We start from the raw sequence: 17,180 nt of genomic DNA, 5'->3' as shown, positions 1-17,180 counted from the left end.
GCACTGGGAATATAAGTGAAGAAAATAAGTAGTATTCCCATTGTGAAGGAGCTTATTCTCTTGTGGACACGGACAATAAACACATAAATGAATAAATATCCATGTCATATCCAGTAGTAATAAGTGCTATAAAGAAAACCAAAACAGTGCAATGGAACAAGTAGTGAGAAGGGGTTTCTGTTTTAAAGTGGTCAGAGAAGATCTCTGTGATAACGTGACATTTGAGCAGAGACCTAAGGAAAACGAGGGTGCCAGCCATGTGGATTTCTGGGGGAGAGCTGGGAACAGCAAGTAGAAAGGTTCTAAGGAGCTTGGCTTGGCGTGTTCAAGGAACAGCAAGAGTTCCAGTGTGCTGGCACAGACTGACGGGACATTACCTTGGAAAGGTAGCTGGGGGCGGGGGAGGTGATAGTTGGGTAAGGCCTCAGAAGCCATGGTGAGGAGTTTGAATTTCCTCTGAGTGAGATAGGAGCCTTGCAGGGCTTTGAATGGAGAAGTGACATAATGTGACTTTGGTTTTTAAAGTATCATTCTGCCTACCATATAGAAAATACACTGCTGGAAATTAGAAGAAGGGAGATAGTCAATAAGTGCTAGCTATTATTCTTAATTATCATTAAGAAGTATAATAGTCATGTAACCGTCAAATCCTTTCCAAAGGTAATGTCTAGGAGGAGTCCAGCTAGACGAGTGAATGCTTCGTTGGTTAAGGTCACTGACTCTTTCTTCCAGTGGGTAATGTTTGTAAAAGTTTTAACGAGTGGAATGGAACAGAGTGTCATTTTCATATACTGCTTTTCTTAAAACGGAAAAAAAAAAAGTACTCAGATTTGTGTTTTTAAGGGTGCGGAATTTCTGATATTTATGTGACCTACACTCACCCTCTAGTGGCCGTGAGTGGAATGCCATGTGACTTCAGAAATAGCCAAGCTCCTTTATAGAATGTTAGGGCTGAAAAGGATTCTAGAGATTTATTTTTTTACAGATGAGGAAACTGAAGCCCCAGTAAAGGCGACTTGCCCATAGTCAATCAACTGGTTAGTAGCAGAGCTAAGTGGAGCCTGTGACATGTTTCTCATGACTCCTAGTCCCGTGTTCTTTCACCAAACCTTGCTATCTGTTGTCCTTAGACAGGACATTGTTTCATCAATTCATTTAACATGTACTTGTTGAGCTCTTATTATGTCTTTAGTATTTTCCTAGATGCTGTGGCACCTGCAGAGAATAACTTAGGGTCATTGTCCATAGGGATCTTACACCCTAACTAAGAGACAAGACACACAAAAGTTAAATGACAATATGTCAATAATACAAATAATAGTCCAAAGCAATATGCAACTGAATGTCAAATGTGGGACACAGAGTACAAGTGTTGAGGGTTCTGTGAGCTGAGAACTACTGTACAGTAGAGGGTCCCCATCTTTGTCTTACCCTTTGGTTCCCTGTTCTATTCATCTATTCAGTCATTCACCAAATATTTACTGAGCACCTACTATGGGCCAGACATTGTTTTGGGTGCTGGGAATATAATGGGGGGCAATTTAACATACCTGCTGTTGTTAGGGTAGAGAGATTATAAATAAATAAGTAGTTTTAGATAGAGATGAGTGCTGTGAAGAAAATAGAATAGGTTAATAGGACCTAACATGACCCAGAGTACATTCTAGACAGAGTTTTCAGGGAAGGCCTATCCGAGGAAATGACATTTCAAGCTGAAAAGTAACTGATGAGCAGAAGGCAACCTTAGGCAATAAAGCTGTATAAAAGGATAGCAAATATTGCAGCAGGTGTAAACACCTTATGCTGACATGTTTGAAGGACAAAAAAAAAAAAAAAAAGACAGTGTAGCTCCAGCACAGTGGGCAGCGAGGGGGAGGATGGCACGAGGTGAGTTTGGAGAGATAGGCAGGGTACACGTAGGCACGGAAAGCCTATGACAGCTCTTCTTGGTGGTTTGTTCTCTTTTGTTTTGAACAAGGGGGAAATGGCATTATCCAATTTGCACCTCAGAAAGAACACTCTGGCTGCTGTGTTGAGAATAAACTATAGAGGAGCAGTACTGGTAGCAGGGAGATCAATTCTGCACGGAATGCCCATCTCTCTTTTCCACCTGGCATTATTGGGCTCATCCTTTAAACTTCCTGTTCTCTGAAGCCTTACCTGACGTTCCCTACCCACGTGCAGACTCAGTTACTTCTTCCTTTTGTATATACCACTATTGTATTATTTACTGTTTGTATTGCAATGGTTTAGTCCCATGTCTTTATCCCCTTTGGACTATGAACTGCTTGATGGTTTTCATTTTTGTTTTTGGTTTTTTTGTTTTGTTTTGTTTTTGGTGTGCGTGGCTATTGGAAGGTCATTGGGTATGCCTTTGTTGAATGAGAAAATGAATGGTTTCACTGAAGTGGGGATTCAAACATGCCTCGGAAGGAGGACTAGGATTTGGTTAAGAGCTGTGAACAAAGGCACAAAGGTAGGAAATCGTGATATATTCAAGGAACAGTGAAGACACCAGTTTGGCCTTGTGAAGAACCAGTAATGAGTGTTAAGACTGAAAAGGTAGGTTGGGTCTTAAGTAACTTGGACTTAATATCCTCAGTCAGGGTTTCTCAACCTCAACACAGTTAACATTTTGAGCAGAATAATTCTGTGTTGTGGGGGCTGTCCTGTGGATTGTAGGATGTTTAGCAGCATCCCTGGCCTCCCCACTAGATGTCAGTAGCAGCCATCAGTTGTAACAACCAAAAATGTTTCCAGACAGTGCCAAATCTCCTGTGGGGGGCAAAATGGCCCCTGATTGAGAACCACTGCCTACGTAATGGGGAGGCATCAAAAAAATGTTGGCAGGAGGTGGTCTAATATAACCAGTATTTGAGGAAGAGTCATTTGGAAATGAGAGTTGGATGTATTGGTAGTAAAGAGAAACTGTACAGAGACCTACCAGAAAATTATTAGACTATTTTGGTTATTGATTAGAGGGTCCTGAAAAGGGGTGATGGCAGGAAGAATAGAAGAGAGGTTGTACAGGAAGGAAAAGCTGGAAAGGGTAGACCATGAGTTCCTTGAGTTTCGTATCTTGCCCTAGGAATCTGATTGAAGAGAAGCTGCACAGAGATCTAGGAGGTCACTGTTGAGATGATTCAGATACAGATGATAGACTTCTGAAAAGGGGTGGTAAGAGTAAGGATGGAAGGATAGAGCAGAAGTAAAGGAGACTGTGAAAGATAAATTAGGAGTTCCTGAAGTACAGTGACTTACTTGACCTATCCATCTCTGTGTTTCCCATAGCACCACACATTGAATTGACATAGAAGGTGCTCAGTGAGGTTTGCTGCCTTTTTTTAGTTGGCTGGTTGAGTGAGTGAGTGTGGAGAGAAGGGAAGAAAGAAGAAAGAAATTTAACGAATATCACTGTTCGTATCATTTCTATGTACATATGAACACATTTTTTCCTTTTGATGTTTGTAACACATCAGAAACAGAGTGTTAGCACTTTGAAGAAATGTATTAACAAGGAGGTTAACATGCAAAACTGCCTCAGTTTTGTAGATGGTGTGATGTGAAGCCAATTATATATAGAAGTGCTCTTTATTGAATCTCATTTAACTTCTTACCAGGTTGACTGATGGCCCACATTCCCCTATAAAACATACAGAATGCTGGGGCTAGTAGGCTGGTCTCGTTTCTCCACTCACGGCTGCCTCCCCCGACCCTCCCTGGAACTGAGTGTTGGTTTACCAAGAGTCATTTGTCTTTTTTCCAAAACCTGTTTATCCCAATTGTACTTGTTCAGTAAAGTATTCAATATGAGTATTAAATAATTTAACAATATCTGAGGGCCACAATAGAGGTGTGGATTAAGTAATTAACAAAACAAGGTTCCCTGTCCTATGAAGCTCACATTAAGTAAGCTTGTATTCTAGTCAGTATATTTCTCATTACTTAATTTTTTTGTTGTTTCACATTTATAAATTATATCATATTTCTGTTTGTTCTCATAACTAATAATGACTTATTTTAGTGTTTGCATGCCATGGAGATCCAAGTCATGATACAGTTTCTACCTGTCATTCTTATGCAACTCTTCCGAGTTCTCACAAATATGACCCATGAAGATGACGTTCCTATCAACTGCACCATGTGAGTTTCGGTGTTATAATACAAAGAAGCTATTTATTTGAGATCAGTCTTCTTTTTTAATGGAGGCATTCATTGCTATAAACTTCCCTCTTGCAAGTACTTTTGCTGCATCCATAGGTTTGGGTATATTATGTTTCCATTGTTGTTTGTCTCAAGATATTTTAAAATTTCTCTTTTGATTTCTTTTTTGACCCATTGGTTGTTTAGGAGCATGTTGTTTAATTTCCACATATTTGTAAATTTTCCACAATTCCATCTGTTATTGATTTCTAGTTTTATACCATTATGGTTGGAAATGATACTTGATATGATCTCAGTTTTCTTAAATTTGTTAAGACTTTTTTAGTGGCCTAACATATGGTCTATCCTGGAGAATATTCTGTGCTCTTGAGAAGTGTGTATATTCTGTCATTGTTGGATGGAATGTTCTGTATATCTGTTAGGTCCATTTGGTCTAAGTGTAGTTCAAGTCCAATGTTTTCTTATTAATTTTCTGTCTGGTTGATCTATTCATTGTTCAAAGGGCTGTGAAGTCCCTTACTATTACTGTATTGCTATCTATTTCTCCCTTCATGTCCATTAATATTTGCTTTATATGTTTAAAAAGATAAATATGTAAGTTCTAATTGGATTTTCTCCAGTGATACAAATGTTCTGCATTTGTGCTGTCCATTATGGTAGCCACCTGTAGCTATTGAGCACTTGAAATGTGGCTAGTTCAGCTAAGGAGCTGAACTTTAATTGTATTTAATTTTAATTTTAATCAATTTAAATAGCCGCATGTGACTAGTGGCTTTCATATTGGACAGAATGTTGCCCAAAGCCATCAATTTTTACATGAAAGAATAAGGGAGTATTATTTTTATATGAAAACAAATAAGTATATGCTGTAGAATAGAATGCAAAATGCACGTGAATTTTGAAATTAAAACAGGAAACTTCAAAAAAATTGTGAGCTCAGTACTGGATGTTTCTGGCTTTGCTGCCTCTGCTGTTGCCACAACCTCTTCACCAGGCTCCAGCCTACACACACCTGCACACCATTTTGCTTGTCTCTGATGTTGGGGGTAGTCCAGTCAAAAATGTAAGAAGCATTTCTCTGGTCCAGTGGTTCTCAAAATGTGGTTCCCAGACCAGCAGCATCAGTATTACCTGGGAGTTTATTAAAAATGCTAATTATTGAACTTCATTCCAGACCTACAAAGTCAGAAACTCTGGGAAAGGGGCCAGGGAATTGATTGACAAGCCCTCCAGGTGATTCTCATGCATGCTGAAATTTGAGAACTGCTAGTCTCTTAACTTTAAAACTTTCTATGAATTTTATATTTACCTCCAATTTTAGTTCATATTATTATACCTGCCCTGCCTCTTCTTTTCCCTTTTCTCCTATATGTTGACATGCTTTTCATTTTATCTTTCTATTCTTTTTCTTTTATTCTCACTAGAGGAGATTTCAGTATTTATCTCACTTGAGGTCTTTTACTGTATAGTAGCTGTGACCATACTTCAAACACATGCAGACATTTTCAAAGGAGATGAAACATCTGGGTTGCCAAAATAAAGTATCTCTTTTTTATTGACCAGGAAATATATTTTATAAGGCTCTGAGCATGTTAGATGCTGAAATCTCTGTTAGACCTGAACTAGCATTACATCTTATGTAATCATCTCACTTTTAACTGTTCATGCAGTGTGAGGTATTTGTTGGGTTACACATGATTATCTGATTTAACCATCAAGCTATGCATGATGTGCTGACTTTTGTGAATGTCGTTTCAGGGTTCTCTTACATATTGTATCAAAGTGCCATGAAGAAGGCTTGGATAGTTATTTAAGATCCTTCATAAAGGTATGTGGAGTCAGCTTTCTTTCTGAGAGATTTGTTTTATGCTACAATTTTGTCTTATGGTACCTTTTCTTTGCTTGTAGTATAGCTTCCGACCTGAAAAACCGAGCCCTCCGCAGGCCCAGCTGATACATGAAACTCTGGCTACTACAATGATAGCAATATTGAAACAGTCTGCAGATTTTTTAGCAATAAACAAACTTCTAAAGGTAAGGACAGCAGGATACAACCAGGAACAAAAGCGGCCACAGATACACTTATTGATACCCTCCCATTTCAGTTTTAGTCTTTTATCGTTTTCTCCTGTGACGCTTCCTCTCCCCACCACTTTGCCCATGCATCCTTTTCCTGAAGTTCTCCACAGAACCTGCTTCACCCTCCCTACTCACCCCTGCCCTCAATCAAATGTGTAACAGAAAAAATTGTGGATCAGATAAACCTGGGTTAGAATCTCATATCCACCACAGAATAGTTCTGTGATTGGGGCCAGTTATTTCACATCTCTGATCCTCCAATTCCTCATGTCTAAAATATAAGTAAAGCATTTAACACAGTTTCTGGAACATATGCACTCAATAAGTGGTAGCTCTTATTATCATGATTATTTCTATTATCTTTTTTATTAATGGTAGAATTTCAGGTATGTTAGGATATATTTGTTTGAGGCCTCTCTATACCCTTCAAATTATATGATGGAGGCAAACACCCAAGCTACTTAGGCTGCACCAATGTCATTCCAAGGGGCAAGGTTGGGGCCCTTGCTGAGTGTAGGCAGGAATAAGATTCATTGCCTACAGAGAATTTAAAAGCAATAACAAAATAAACTAAAGGTTGGTTTGTTCTTATCACTATGTGTGAGCAATTCGAAACAATGCCCATGATAAAATAACCCTCCCCACTGGGGCATACTTCCCATCCTACCTTTGTACATCACCAGTCAGCCCTGAAGTACAATAGAACCTTTTTGCTAAAACAATTTGAAGATATTCCGTGGGACTTTGATAGTGAACTGGGATCACTTGAAAATGTTAGTCAAGTTCAAAGACAAGATCCGTATTGATTTGTTGAACTTCACTAAGCTTCAAAGATTTAGATAACTATTAAAGATTTTATTTATTTACTTATTTATTTTAGTACTCATGGTTTTTCTTTGAAATAATTGCAAAGTCGATGGCCACATACTTGTTGGAAGAGAATAAAATTAAGGTAAGAAGGCTCAAGAATAGTATTTTTTTAAGTTTTATTTTATTTTTAATTGACAAATAATAATTGTATATATTTATAAGAATAATATTTAACACAGATAAACAAAGCTAATCTGTTCATAGATAGCCATGGCATGCAAATCCCCTTTTATATTTAAGGGCTCTTAGCCCTTAGCTTTTTCAATGTTGCTTGCAAAAACAGTGGATGTATGGCATAAATCTGAGGCCTCACACTTCTTAGTCTAATCTGCAGAGACTCTTCCACATAGATTCTTTCCTGTAATTATTTGCCATGTAAAACTCGTTACCTTTGAAGCTTTGCCTTTGTCTTGTGGTTTAAAAATGTCTGTGTTGAAAAGATTCATTTGGAAGAAGAGCAAGTACCAAATCAGACATAACCTTTCTCTTAGAAAGGCTTAAGGCGTGTGCAAAGTTAAAAACACTTTATGTAACAGATGTGTTCCTGGAATGTGGTGTATACATTTAATTGTATTTTTTAATTGTTTTAAAGATACAAAGGTAATTGTTTAAAGGTGCAAAGAAATCTTCTTAGTTATAGGAATCGTAAAGCTGAGACTTGTGAAGTAAAAAATATTCAGCTTTTATTTATGATTTTTGTCAGAATTTTCATAGAATGGGTTTACTGAAATTGAGATGCATGTATATTTTGTGTGCCAGGAAAAAAAGTGGAATGAAAAACTGGATGTTCTGCATCTCAGGAATATGATTTTCTAAAGTTTGGTTGGAATGACCTATTCTTGCTGATAATTTCAGTTATATTATTAGAGGTCCGGATAGTTCCTGTAACTATCTAGAGTAAAGTATACATTGGAGTAGTGATGTTATTTTTAAGTTGGAAGAAAAATTATGCTTCAGTTTAAAATATATTTATATATAAAATGTGTTTGAAAGTAAAAATGGCCATTGATTTAGACCTTTTGGAACTCTGACTTTTTTCTATGCCTATTTAATTTAAGCTTCCCAGAGGCCAGAGATTTCCTGAGGCGTATCATCACGTCTTACATTCACTACTTCTTGCAATAATTCCACATGTGACTATTCGCTATGCAGAGATTCCTGATGAGTCCAGAAATGTGAATTATAGTTTGGCTAGCTTCCTGAAGGTGAGTTAAAGGCAGCTGGAACATGGTAAGGAACTCTTTTTCACTGATATGGTCTTGAAAGCCAAAAGAAAAAAAAATTACCCTCTTTTGGAGACTCTACTAGGCCTTTATAAAGCTGTTGAAGTAACCCTTTTGTCTGAATTGATAGATGTATTCAGCCAAGTTTGGCTCCCCCTTCCAACTGAAGTGGCTAATTAATTAAATCAGAGGTCTCACACAGGTGGCTTAGCCAGAAGAAGGGTTTTGCTTGTTTCTGAATGCTTTTAGATGGGGCATATACTCTCTAGCTTGCCACAGCCCCCACCACTCCTTACTGTACCCCTGACCTTCTTTAGGTGTTTAAATCACTTCTCTGACCCCTGTTGGCTTTTGGGTTTGCAACTTTTGAACTAAAGCAACCTTTTTGGTGATGTAACCAGTCTGCACGTTGCTAATACATGTAAATGAAAATTGTTAGCTTGGGTCAGTGAGGTTCTGAAAGCGTGCGTTTATCATCGTTATGTTTTGTTATTGCCAATATTTAAGGGGGCTGTGCTGGAATGCAGCTGTTCTATAAAGTGGGTGACAGCAATGTTTGATTTGTTGCAGAGGATGGGCATGGGTTTGTGATGCCCTTAGTTTTACTTGTTGCTTTTCACTCCCTCTCTCTTCGCAACTCTTCTCTTATCAGCCTTATATTAAGAACCTCATGGTCAATATCCATACACGCAGTTTTAGTGTTTAACTTATGCTTGGTTTTTTATTAAAAATTCACAACTCGGTTTCAGATCTCCAGAGTATTATTTTCTGACGTAAGACTTAAACTTGCCAGAATTGAAATAAAATTTTAACACTTACATAAACCTTTTTGTGTGTTAAAAAGCAGACATCCACATATCTTTTAAAAGTAAACTAAGGATGAGACTATCTGAAATATAAAATCTTAGTTTTTTCCATGGAGTTTAAACTTGAAGTTTACTATGTCAGGGGAACAGAACATTGTTGGTTTAATAGCAGTATTTACTTAATTCAAGTCAACAAACATTTGCTTATCTTCTATGGGCGGATTCACAGATGCGAGAGACCTTCTCTGTAGTCACATTTAAATACATAACTGTAATACTGAATATACAAACAAAATACTATAGGAAAACAAGGAAGGGGGGATTATGACCAGGCAGTGTGAACAGAGACCAGAAGCATAGTTCAGAGTTCCCCAGACAACAGCAGAGGGTGTTGCAGGTAGAGGGTCCTTGAGCAAAGATGAGATATGCATGTTCAAGAATTGTTTAGGGATAAGTGAGAAAGTCATTCTGCAGCAAGTTTAGGATGTGCAGAGAAGGAGCTGGAAAGGTCATCTGGTGCCGGATGATGGAAAGCCGTGAATGTCAGTTTAAGGAATTTGGATTTTGATTCACATGAAATGAAAAAAACACCAAAGATTTTTGAGGATAATTTTATTGCTGGTATTATGGATAAAGTGAGGAAAAGATCAGAGTCAGGGCAGCCAATTAGAACACCCACTGTCGGCCTGGCACACTCCACTCATCTTTTAGGCTCAGCCCTTCTCTAACCTTCCCCTGCAGTGTCGATCACTCCTTCTGTTGTTCACCCATCCCTCACATACTTCTATAACACTTCTTACTGTGCCGTATTTTAATTATTTGTTTATTTGTCTTTCCCATTAGACAAGAGTAAGAACTATGTGTTATTTAGCTTTAATATTTCTCTAGAATGTAATACATTGTTGCAAACACAGTAGATCAAATGTTTATTGAATGTAGCCTAGCTCAGTAATCCCAGTGAGAGGTATTGAGGGTTTGGCCCTGGGCAGCAGCAGAGGAAGTGGAAAAGAGAGAGTGAGACGTGAAACGCACGCAGCTGGTTATCAGATATTGGGTTCTTTGTAGTTCACAGGAATATTCTAAGCGCTATGGAGAACACAAAGAAAAAGAAATAGTTTTAGTTATCCTATCTAGTTGAGAACACAGGAAAACAGTAAGGAAAATACAAGCTAGTATAGAATAAAGTGTTTAAAGGGACCCATGGACCAAGGTGGTTGAGGAAGATGGGACTTCATGAGGACCTTGAAGAATGGGCAGGATTTAGTAGAAATAGTGATGGGATTACTAGGCCTTCTGGCTCGAGCAAAGACCCAAAGTGGGAATACACAGTACCTCTTGAGGGGGTAATGGATTGATGAGCTCTATTGGGAAACTAAGCTGGAAAAGTAAGTTGCGACAAGATTGTGAGTGTTCTTGTATGCCAAGCTAAGAAATTTGAAGTTATATTAGAGGCAATAGGGAACTATTAAAAACTTTTGGGCAGGAAGGTGAGATGTTTAGGGCTAACAGTTACATGCATGCAGAGGTGAGAGGCATGAAGACTGGTTAGGAGGATAACTGCAGTTTTTTGGTTGCAAGGTAATCAGAGCCTTCACTAGGAGAGTGACAGTAGGCAAATATGAACAACTATCAGGGCTGTCACAGAGGAAGAATGTTCTAATAGGCCAAGACTTCACAGGACACAAAGAAAATCTTCCCTTTGGGTCTGAATTGTTGACATAGGCAAGCACCACTTTTAGTAACTAACTGACCACACTACACGTCCCTGTGGACTTTGAGAGTTGACCGAAATGAGGCAGTGTAGCTGAATGAATTACAGATCCATGTGTGTATGTGTGTATATGTATGTATATAGATTATATATTTGTGCATGTGTACACCTGAGTCTCAATTCCAATGATAATTTGCTTGCCCTTTGTCTTTTTCTTTAAAGTTACCTGAAGCTCTGGAAGCTATTATTCTATTATCTATAAAAATTAAAATGTCATCCCCTGAAGAAATTTTGAAATTTTAGAAACTTACACTTGACAGACTTTTACAATTATGTAACTAACCATTATTTTGTTTTGGTTTCTACAGCGCTGCTTGACACTAATGGATAGAGGATTTGTTTTCAATTTGATAAATGATTATGTATCTGGATTCAGCCCCAAAGATCCTAAGGTGAGTTATAAGGACTTAATTGTAGTGGATTAGAGGGTAACATGTATTCTTTTCTGGAGGATTTGGAACTGCTGTTTTCATTTAGGTACTTTAAGTATAGCTGTACCTCAAAGCAGGGAATATTGGACTGTGTTTTGGGAGTCCCCAAGACCATCCACATGTTCAGTGGTTCACTAGAAGGACTCACAGGACTCAACACGTAGTCATACTGATGGCTGTGATTCGTTAGTGTGATAGGGTGCAGATACTCAGCTGCGTCAGTAAGAGAAAAAGACATCACGTGGAGTCTGTAGCAGTGCACATGCGGGCTTCCTGAGTGCTCTCTCTCCTGAGAAAGGTCACAGAGAGCACACCCTCCCCACAGCAGTGGAAATGCAGCTACACGTGTGCATTTGAGACTCAGAGTTTAGGGTTTTAATGAAGGCTGATCATGTATTGGAGGCTGGTCAAAATTCCAGACTCTCAGAAAAGAAAGCAAAGCAGATGTTGACCATAAATCACATTGTTTGTACAAATGATCTAAGTAGGCTGGCACAGAAGGCTCAACCTTATCAAGTAGGGAACATTTCGAAATCCAATTACCCAGATGCCAGCCAACAATCAACATTGCATGCAAGCCTTTCTAAGGATAACAGTCTCGGGCCTGCTGTGTTAACTCTTTCCTGCACTGGTTGGTTGCATCTCAAGGTATGCTTGGAATAATACTGAACACATCTGTTATGAAAATGAATGCTCTGTATTAAATTATTAAAATAGTAAATGCCTTCCACATATGAATTAATGTATAATTTCTTTCCATTTAGGTTCTGGCTGAATATAAGTTTGAATTTCTGCAAACAATTTGCAACCATGAACATTACATTCCTCTGAACTTGCCAATGGCATTTGCAAAACCTAAACTGCAACGAGTTCAAGGTACATATTTGCATTTTCCATCATTTGGATTTTTTTTTTCCTTTTTTTTTGCTAGTGCTAGTGTAGTTTAATGTTTTGTAGTTAAACCAGTCAACTTGAAGGTAACTTCAGAATTGTTGCTATCTGAAGATATGTCCATTAATGGTATTCTGCAATTCCTTCAAAGTATCAGTGGTATTCAGAATTCAGTGTATGAAGAAATCGGGTGTGTTGCATAGATTGCTGCTTAAACACCGATGTCAGATACTAGTAAAATTGCTCTCTGTAGTACTGTTTGGAATCTTATATGAGACTAAATTAAGCAAAAACCATATAAATGTCTTTCTACTAAAAGCATCAAAAAAGAAATATAAAGGCAGAGTAAAATAGTAACATGTATGTACTAAATTTATGAAATGCCTTCAGTTATCTCCATTGCTAGTTTTATTGAATGCTTTGTTGTGTAGCACTATTCTTATGTTACTATGTTTTTTATTTGTCCCTTTTCTTTTCATATATTAATTAGATTTTTTTTCATTTGCGGTGGACCGTTTGACTTCAGTAGGTAGGTTTAACTCGGTTCACTCTACAGTAGTTTGCTGTTTTTAAACACGATTGATTTGATGAATGGCTAAGAGGGATGGGGGCTTTGTTTGCTTTTCAAATCCTCCCTAGCCAAATGAGGCTTTAGTCAATGTACCAAAAAATCTAGGAGGTGGTGCATTTGTTTACTTTTAAAATAAACTTGAGTGTTGCTAGAGGAATCAACTTTAAAATGTCCACCCCCAGAAAACAAGCTCCTGCTGCAAGCTAGCATGGGGGCGAGGGCTGGGGGCTGAGGGTATCTGTTCTCTAAGTGTGTGTCACCTTTCCCGGGCTTGCCTCTTTCTCTCTGTTTAATGACTACTTGGCCATAGTTTTGAAGGTGTGGACGAAACCACCTGATTGGATTTAGTCAAATCACAGAAGTAAAAAATTCATTACCGTTTGCAAAATCTACCCAGATAAGGCCTCCTTCGTTAGTCAGTACTGACCCTTGTTCATAGAAAGTGATTGGGATTCACAAAAGAGCATGACCAATGCAGGAAGAAAATCATCTGCCTTGGCCTCTGGTGAAGTATCTGCCAAGCAGTGGTGGTTTTAGTGATAGAATTATAGCCAGTGAAAGTGGAGAAAAAATATTTAAAAACCATAACACTCCTCTTCAACCACCCCCTTATTAGATTCTGAGCATGTATAGCTCACATGCTTCCCCCAGTATTTATTGATAGCTATGAGGAAGTCAGAGAAAAGAATGGGTAGGAATTAGGATTAAATTGGACTACTCGCAGCATTTATTAAGTCCCAATTGAATACATAGCATTATATTAAGTGCTGAAGAAGCCAAAAAAGAAATAGAAAACATGTCTTTCAGTGTTATGGCCTAACTAAATTAAATGGTAGGAGGGAGGGAATAAAGATAGTAGAAATCTACTATAGAAATTACTAAATTTAATCACAGTCTCCTCTGAGTAGTTATAAGGGAATTCCCAACCAGGACATTAACATCTGGGATTTAAAATAGATGAAGGATCTAAAAGAGAGTGAAAGACATAGTTTGAAGTAGCGATTTTATGAAATAAATGATTTGTATTTGAGTGATGATGAATTAAAGTGAGATGAGGTTGTTTTTCTTATTGTTTTTGTATCCCATGTATATATTTGGGCCAATGTGTAATGTTTACTAAAATAGCCAATACATAATATTGTTAGAATAATTTAGTTGTCTAGTTTCACTTCCTTTTCCTGCTTTATGAGTATAAATGGATAAGTAAATCAAGCATTGATACATAGAATTATTCAAATGTATAGTTGCAATGAAATCTCTTCAGCCATAAAGACATTGCCAAATATAGAATTATTTTATTCTAGGTTCTATCCTAAGATTTCTAAGAGTTTGAAAAAAATCTGGGAAAAAAAACCTAGGAAATTTTCTGCTGACTGAAATTATCATCAAAGCTATCATCTAGCCCTAATTTATGTGTGCTTCTGTCTTATAAAATTTTGCATGCTTGTTTTTTATTAAAAGAATTGCTCAGATTCATTAATAATGACAATTATAGTTCCTGCTAGCATCATCACATATTATTATATATTATTATTAAATAATAAATATAGTATTTTAATTGTATAGCAATTTTTTGAACATTTTTATAAATGGGTTTTAAATTTCATTGTACTGCAGATTCAAATCTTGAATACAGTTTATCAGATGAGTATTGCAAGCATCACTTCTTGGTTGGTCTACTTCTGAGGGAAATCTCCATAGCTCTTCAAGACAATTATGAGATCAGATATACAGCTATCTCTGTCATAAAGAATCTTTTGATAAAACATGCATTTGACACTAGATACCAGCACAAGGTAAGGAAGTCATCAGTATCACACTAGTAAATTTCTACTAAGATTTTTCATTCAAGATGAAGTTTGCAGTAAGGAGCATAATATGAGCATTGATAAAAATTATTTTTACAAATAAGATTTGTTTCCATTTCAGATCATTAGGTTTTCAAAAATACCGTTCAGTTAACTGTTGAAAAACACTGGTTTCTCAAATTATATTTAAAGAACAGCATGCCTGCTTTGTGATTTATTAAATAAACTAATTACAAATTTTAAAAAATCATATAGGGTTACAGCCATGCATATTCTGTCAAATATACTGTATATCTTTAATGTATATCCTTAAAGATATATATCCCAAATAAATGTGATATATTGATTATTAAGTGACTAATAATAAGACATGTTTACTATATCATAAACGAGGGTACTTCAAAAAGTTCATGGAAAAATAGAATTGAAAGATAATATGAATATTTCCATGAACTTTTTTGTACCCACATATAAAATGTGTAATATAAAGGGTTTTTTTCTTACTGAAAAAAACGTTGATGTGATGCTGTTACTATCAACAGCTGTGGGTGTGACTGTAAGTCTTACATACATTACACATTGTCTATGTGTGAAGGCTACAGCTAAAGTTACTATTCACTGCATTTTAACATACACATCTTCAAATCGTATTAAATCCTACAGGCTTGAAAAAGTAGACTGCAAAGTGTATGGATTTGGAGTAACCTAACTTATTTCCCTGGAATCAAATGGCTCAAGGAAACATCATATTGTTTCATAATTAATAAATTTGCCCCTTTATTTTAAAATTCAAACATAAATAAAATTATGAAGTAATTTATTATTGTAATCGTTTTGGAAAGCTGCGTTGGAGGTAGATTTTATTTTTTCTACAGTATTCCCATTTGTCCTTTATAAACAGAAAATGCCTGACAGTGACATCCACTTATATTTCTTTAATTACAAAGATATTTTTTAACTTACAAATCTTGTTAGTTTTCCTCATGTGATTCTACCCTAAAGTAGATTTAAACTCATAGCTTTAAGATGTAATGTATTGCTTACTACAGTTTGTGTTGTTTTTGTCACATATAATAACATACCCCCACTTAGTGTAGTTTGCCCTATTATGTGCCATTTTCTTTTTTGTGATTGTTGATATTGACTTAACATAAGTTAACCAATATAATATACCTATATATCTAAATTTAAAAGATATCTTAAAAGTCATCCAGTTCAACCAAGCTTGGTCAAGCCTTTAAAAATGCCAGGTACCGGGCCGGCCCGGTGGCGCACTGGAGAGTGCGCTGCTTGAGAGCGTGGCGGCGCTCCCGCCGAGGGTTCGGATCCCATGTGGAGACCGGTTCCCGCTCACTGGCTGAGCGAGGTGCGGGCGCAGCACCGAGGGTTGCGATCCCGTTGCCGGTCCCCGGTACGGGTGCGACACCGAGGGTTGCAATCCCGTTACCAGTCAGTAAAAAAAGACAAAAAGGAAAAAAAAAATGCCAGGTACCACTGGGTTCTAGTTAACTGCTGCTTATGCCTAGTAGTGAGGAAAAGGATCTTATGCGATGTGGAAGAAAACGTCTTTAGCTGTGATCTTAAATGGTTCACAGGAAAAGTGCAAAATGAACTTCTCCTCTCTGAAACAGGAAGTTGTATTTTTAGATTTTTTTTAAATTTTAACTTACACATAATAATTGTACATACTTATAGGGTGCAGTCTGATATTTTGATACATATATGTTGCATAATAACTGGGTTAGGGTAGTTAATGTATCGATCACCTCATGCATTTATCATTTTATTGTGATGAGAACATAGAAGTTCTATTTTGCTTCATTGCCTCTTCAAACGAAAGTAAAGGAAAATGGGATTTCACCAGTGTCTTACCTAGAGGTAGAATTTAAGCATTTTACATCACAAATTTGGACATTTTTTACTTCCTTTTAAATTCTAAGAGACTCAGTATGCACACACACACACAGCTACATTATCTGCAAATAAGTTAGATACTATACCTATTTGAGTGTTTGGGGTTTTATTTATTTTTTTAATTGACACTTTAGACTATGGGTATATTGAAATGCTAAGCTTCATAACCCTTTCAATGATTTCTAAAGCCCTTTCTTCTTTGTTCAAAAGCTTCAGACAGGCATTAAATGAGTATAGGGTTCTCTCTAGAAGACCTTCATTTGCTTCATGGGCCTGGTTAACCAAAGCCTCAATTCTAATATATTGGACGAAGATATAAAATGTCCTTTCTCTGTTTGGTACAAAGAGTTCACAGGTGGCCTGGGTAAGAGGTCATTTGTCAAAGATATTCAAAAAATAAAAGATGTTCCCTATTAATGATGATGCCAAGGTGAAGGTTGGGAGGGAGCTTTAAGTCCCCATAGTTTCCATCAGTTCCCCCAGAGTGGCCCCAAATAGTGAAGTACGACAAAAGAACACTTCCTATGGAAAGCCTGCTTTGAGACTAGACCCCATAGTCGCCCCACCCCTTCCAACCACATTGCCTCTCCTAAGCCCCTCCTCTGATGAAATTCTGTAGATATCATTGGTCTTTGTTATGTATTACTCGTAA

The 17,180-nt window shown here is 37.1% G+C and overlaps 1 protein-coding gene across 3 annotated transcripts in view; it reads left to right on the top strand.

Annotated features, from left to right (window-relative positions):
- The window catches only part of DOCK11 (dedicator of cytokinesis 11), a 170,557-nt gene that overhangs the window by 90,630 nt on the left and 62,747 nt on the right, over positions 1–17,180 (top strand). For all 3 annotated transcript variants that reach the window (XM_008569403.1, XM_008569406.1, XM_008569404.1), the window contains 8 exons: positions 4,025–4,143; positions 5,923–5,992; positions 6,073–6,198; positions 7,124–7,195; positions 8,172–8,318; positions 11,222–11,305; positions 12,109–12,220; positions 14,424–14,602. In XM_008569403.1, coding sequence (XP_008567625.1) covers positions 4,025–4,143; positions 5,923–5,992; positions 6,073–6,198; positions 7,124–7,195; positions 8,172–8,318; positions 11,222–11,305; positions 12,109–12,220; positions 14,424–14,602 — 909 coding nt within the window. The remainder of the gene's footprint in view (positions 1–4,024; positions 4,144–5,922; positions 5,993–6,072; positions 6,199–7,123; positions 7,196–8,171; positions 8,319–11,221; positions 11,306–12,108; positions 12,221–14,423; positions 14,603–17,180) is intronic.

The sequence above is a fragment of the Galeopterus variegatus genome, unplaced genomic scaffold (assembly GCF_000696425.1).
Source record: "Galeopterus variegatus unplaced genomic scaffold, G_variegatus-3.0.2 Scaffold492, whole genome shotgun sequence".
In the NCBI taxonomy this organism is placed as follows: domain Eukaryota; kingdom Metazoa; phylum Chordata; class Mammalia; order Dermoptera; family Cynocephalidae; genus Galeopterus; species Galeopterus variegatus.
The sequence above is the reverse complement of the archived record's forward strand: the minus strand, read 5'-3'. Positions and strand labels throughout refer to the sequence as shown.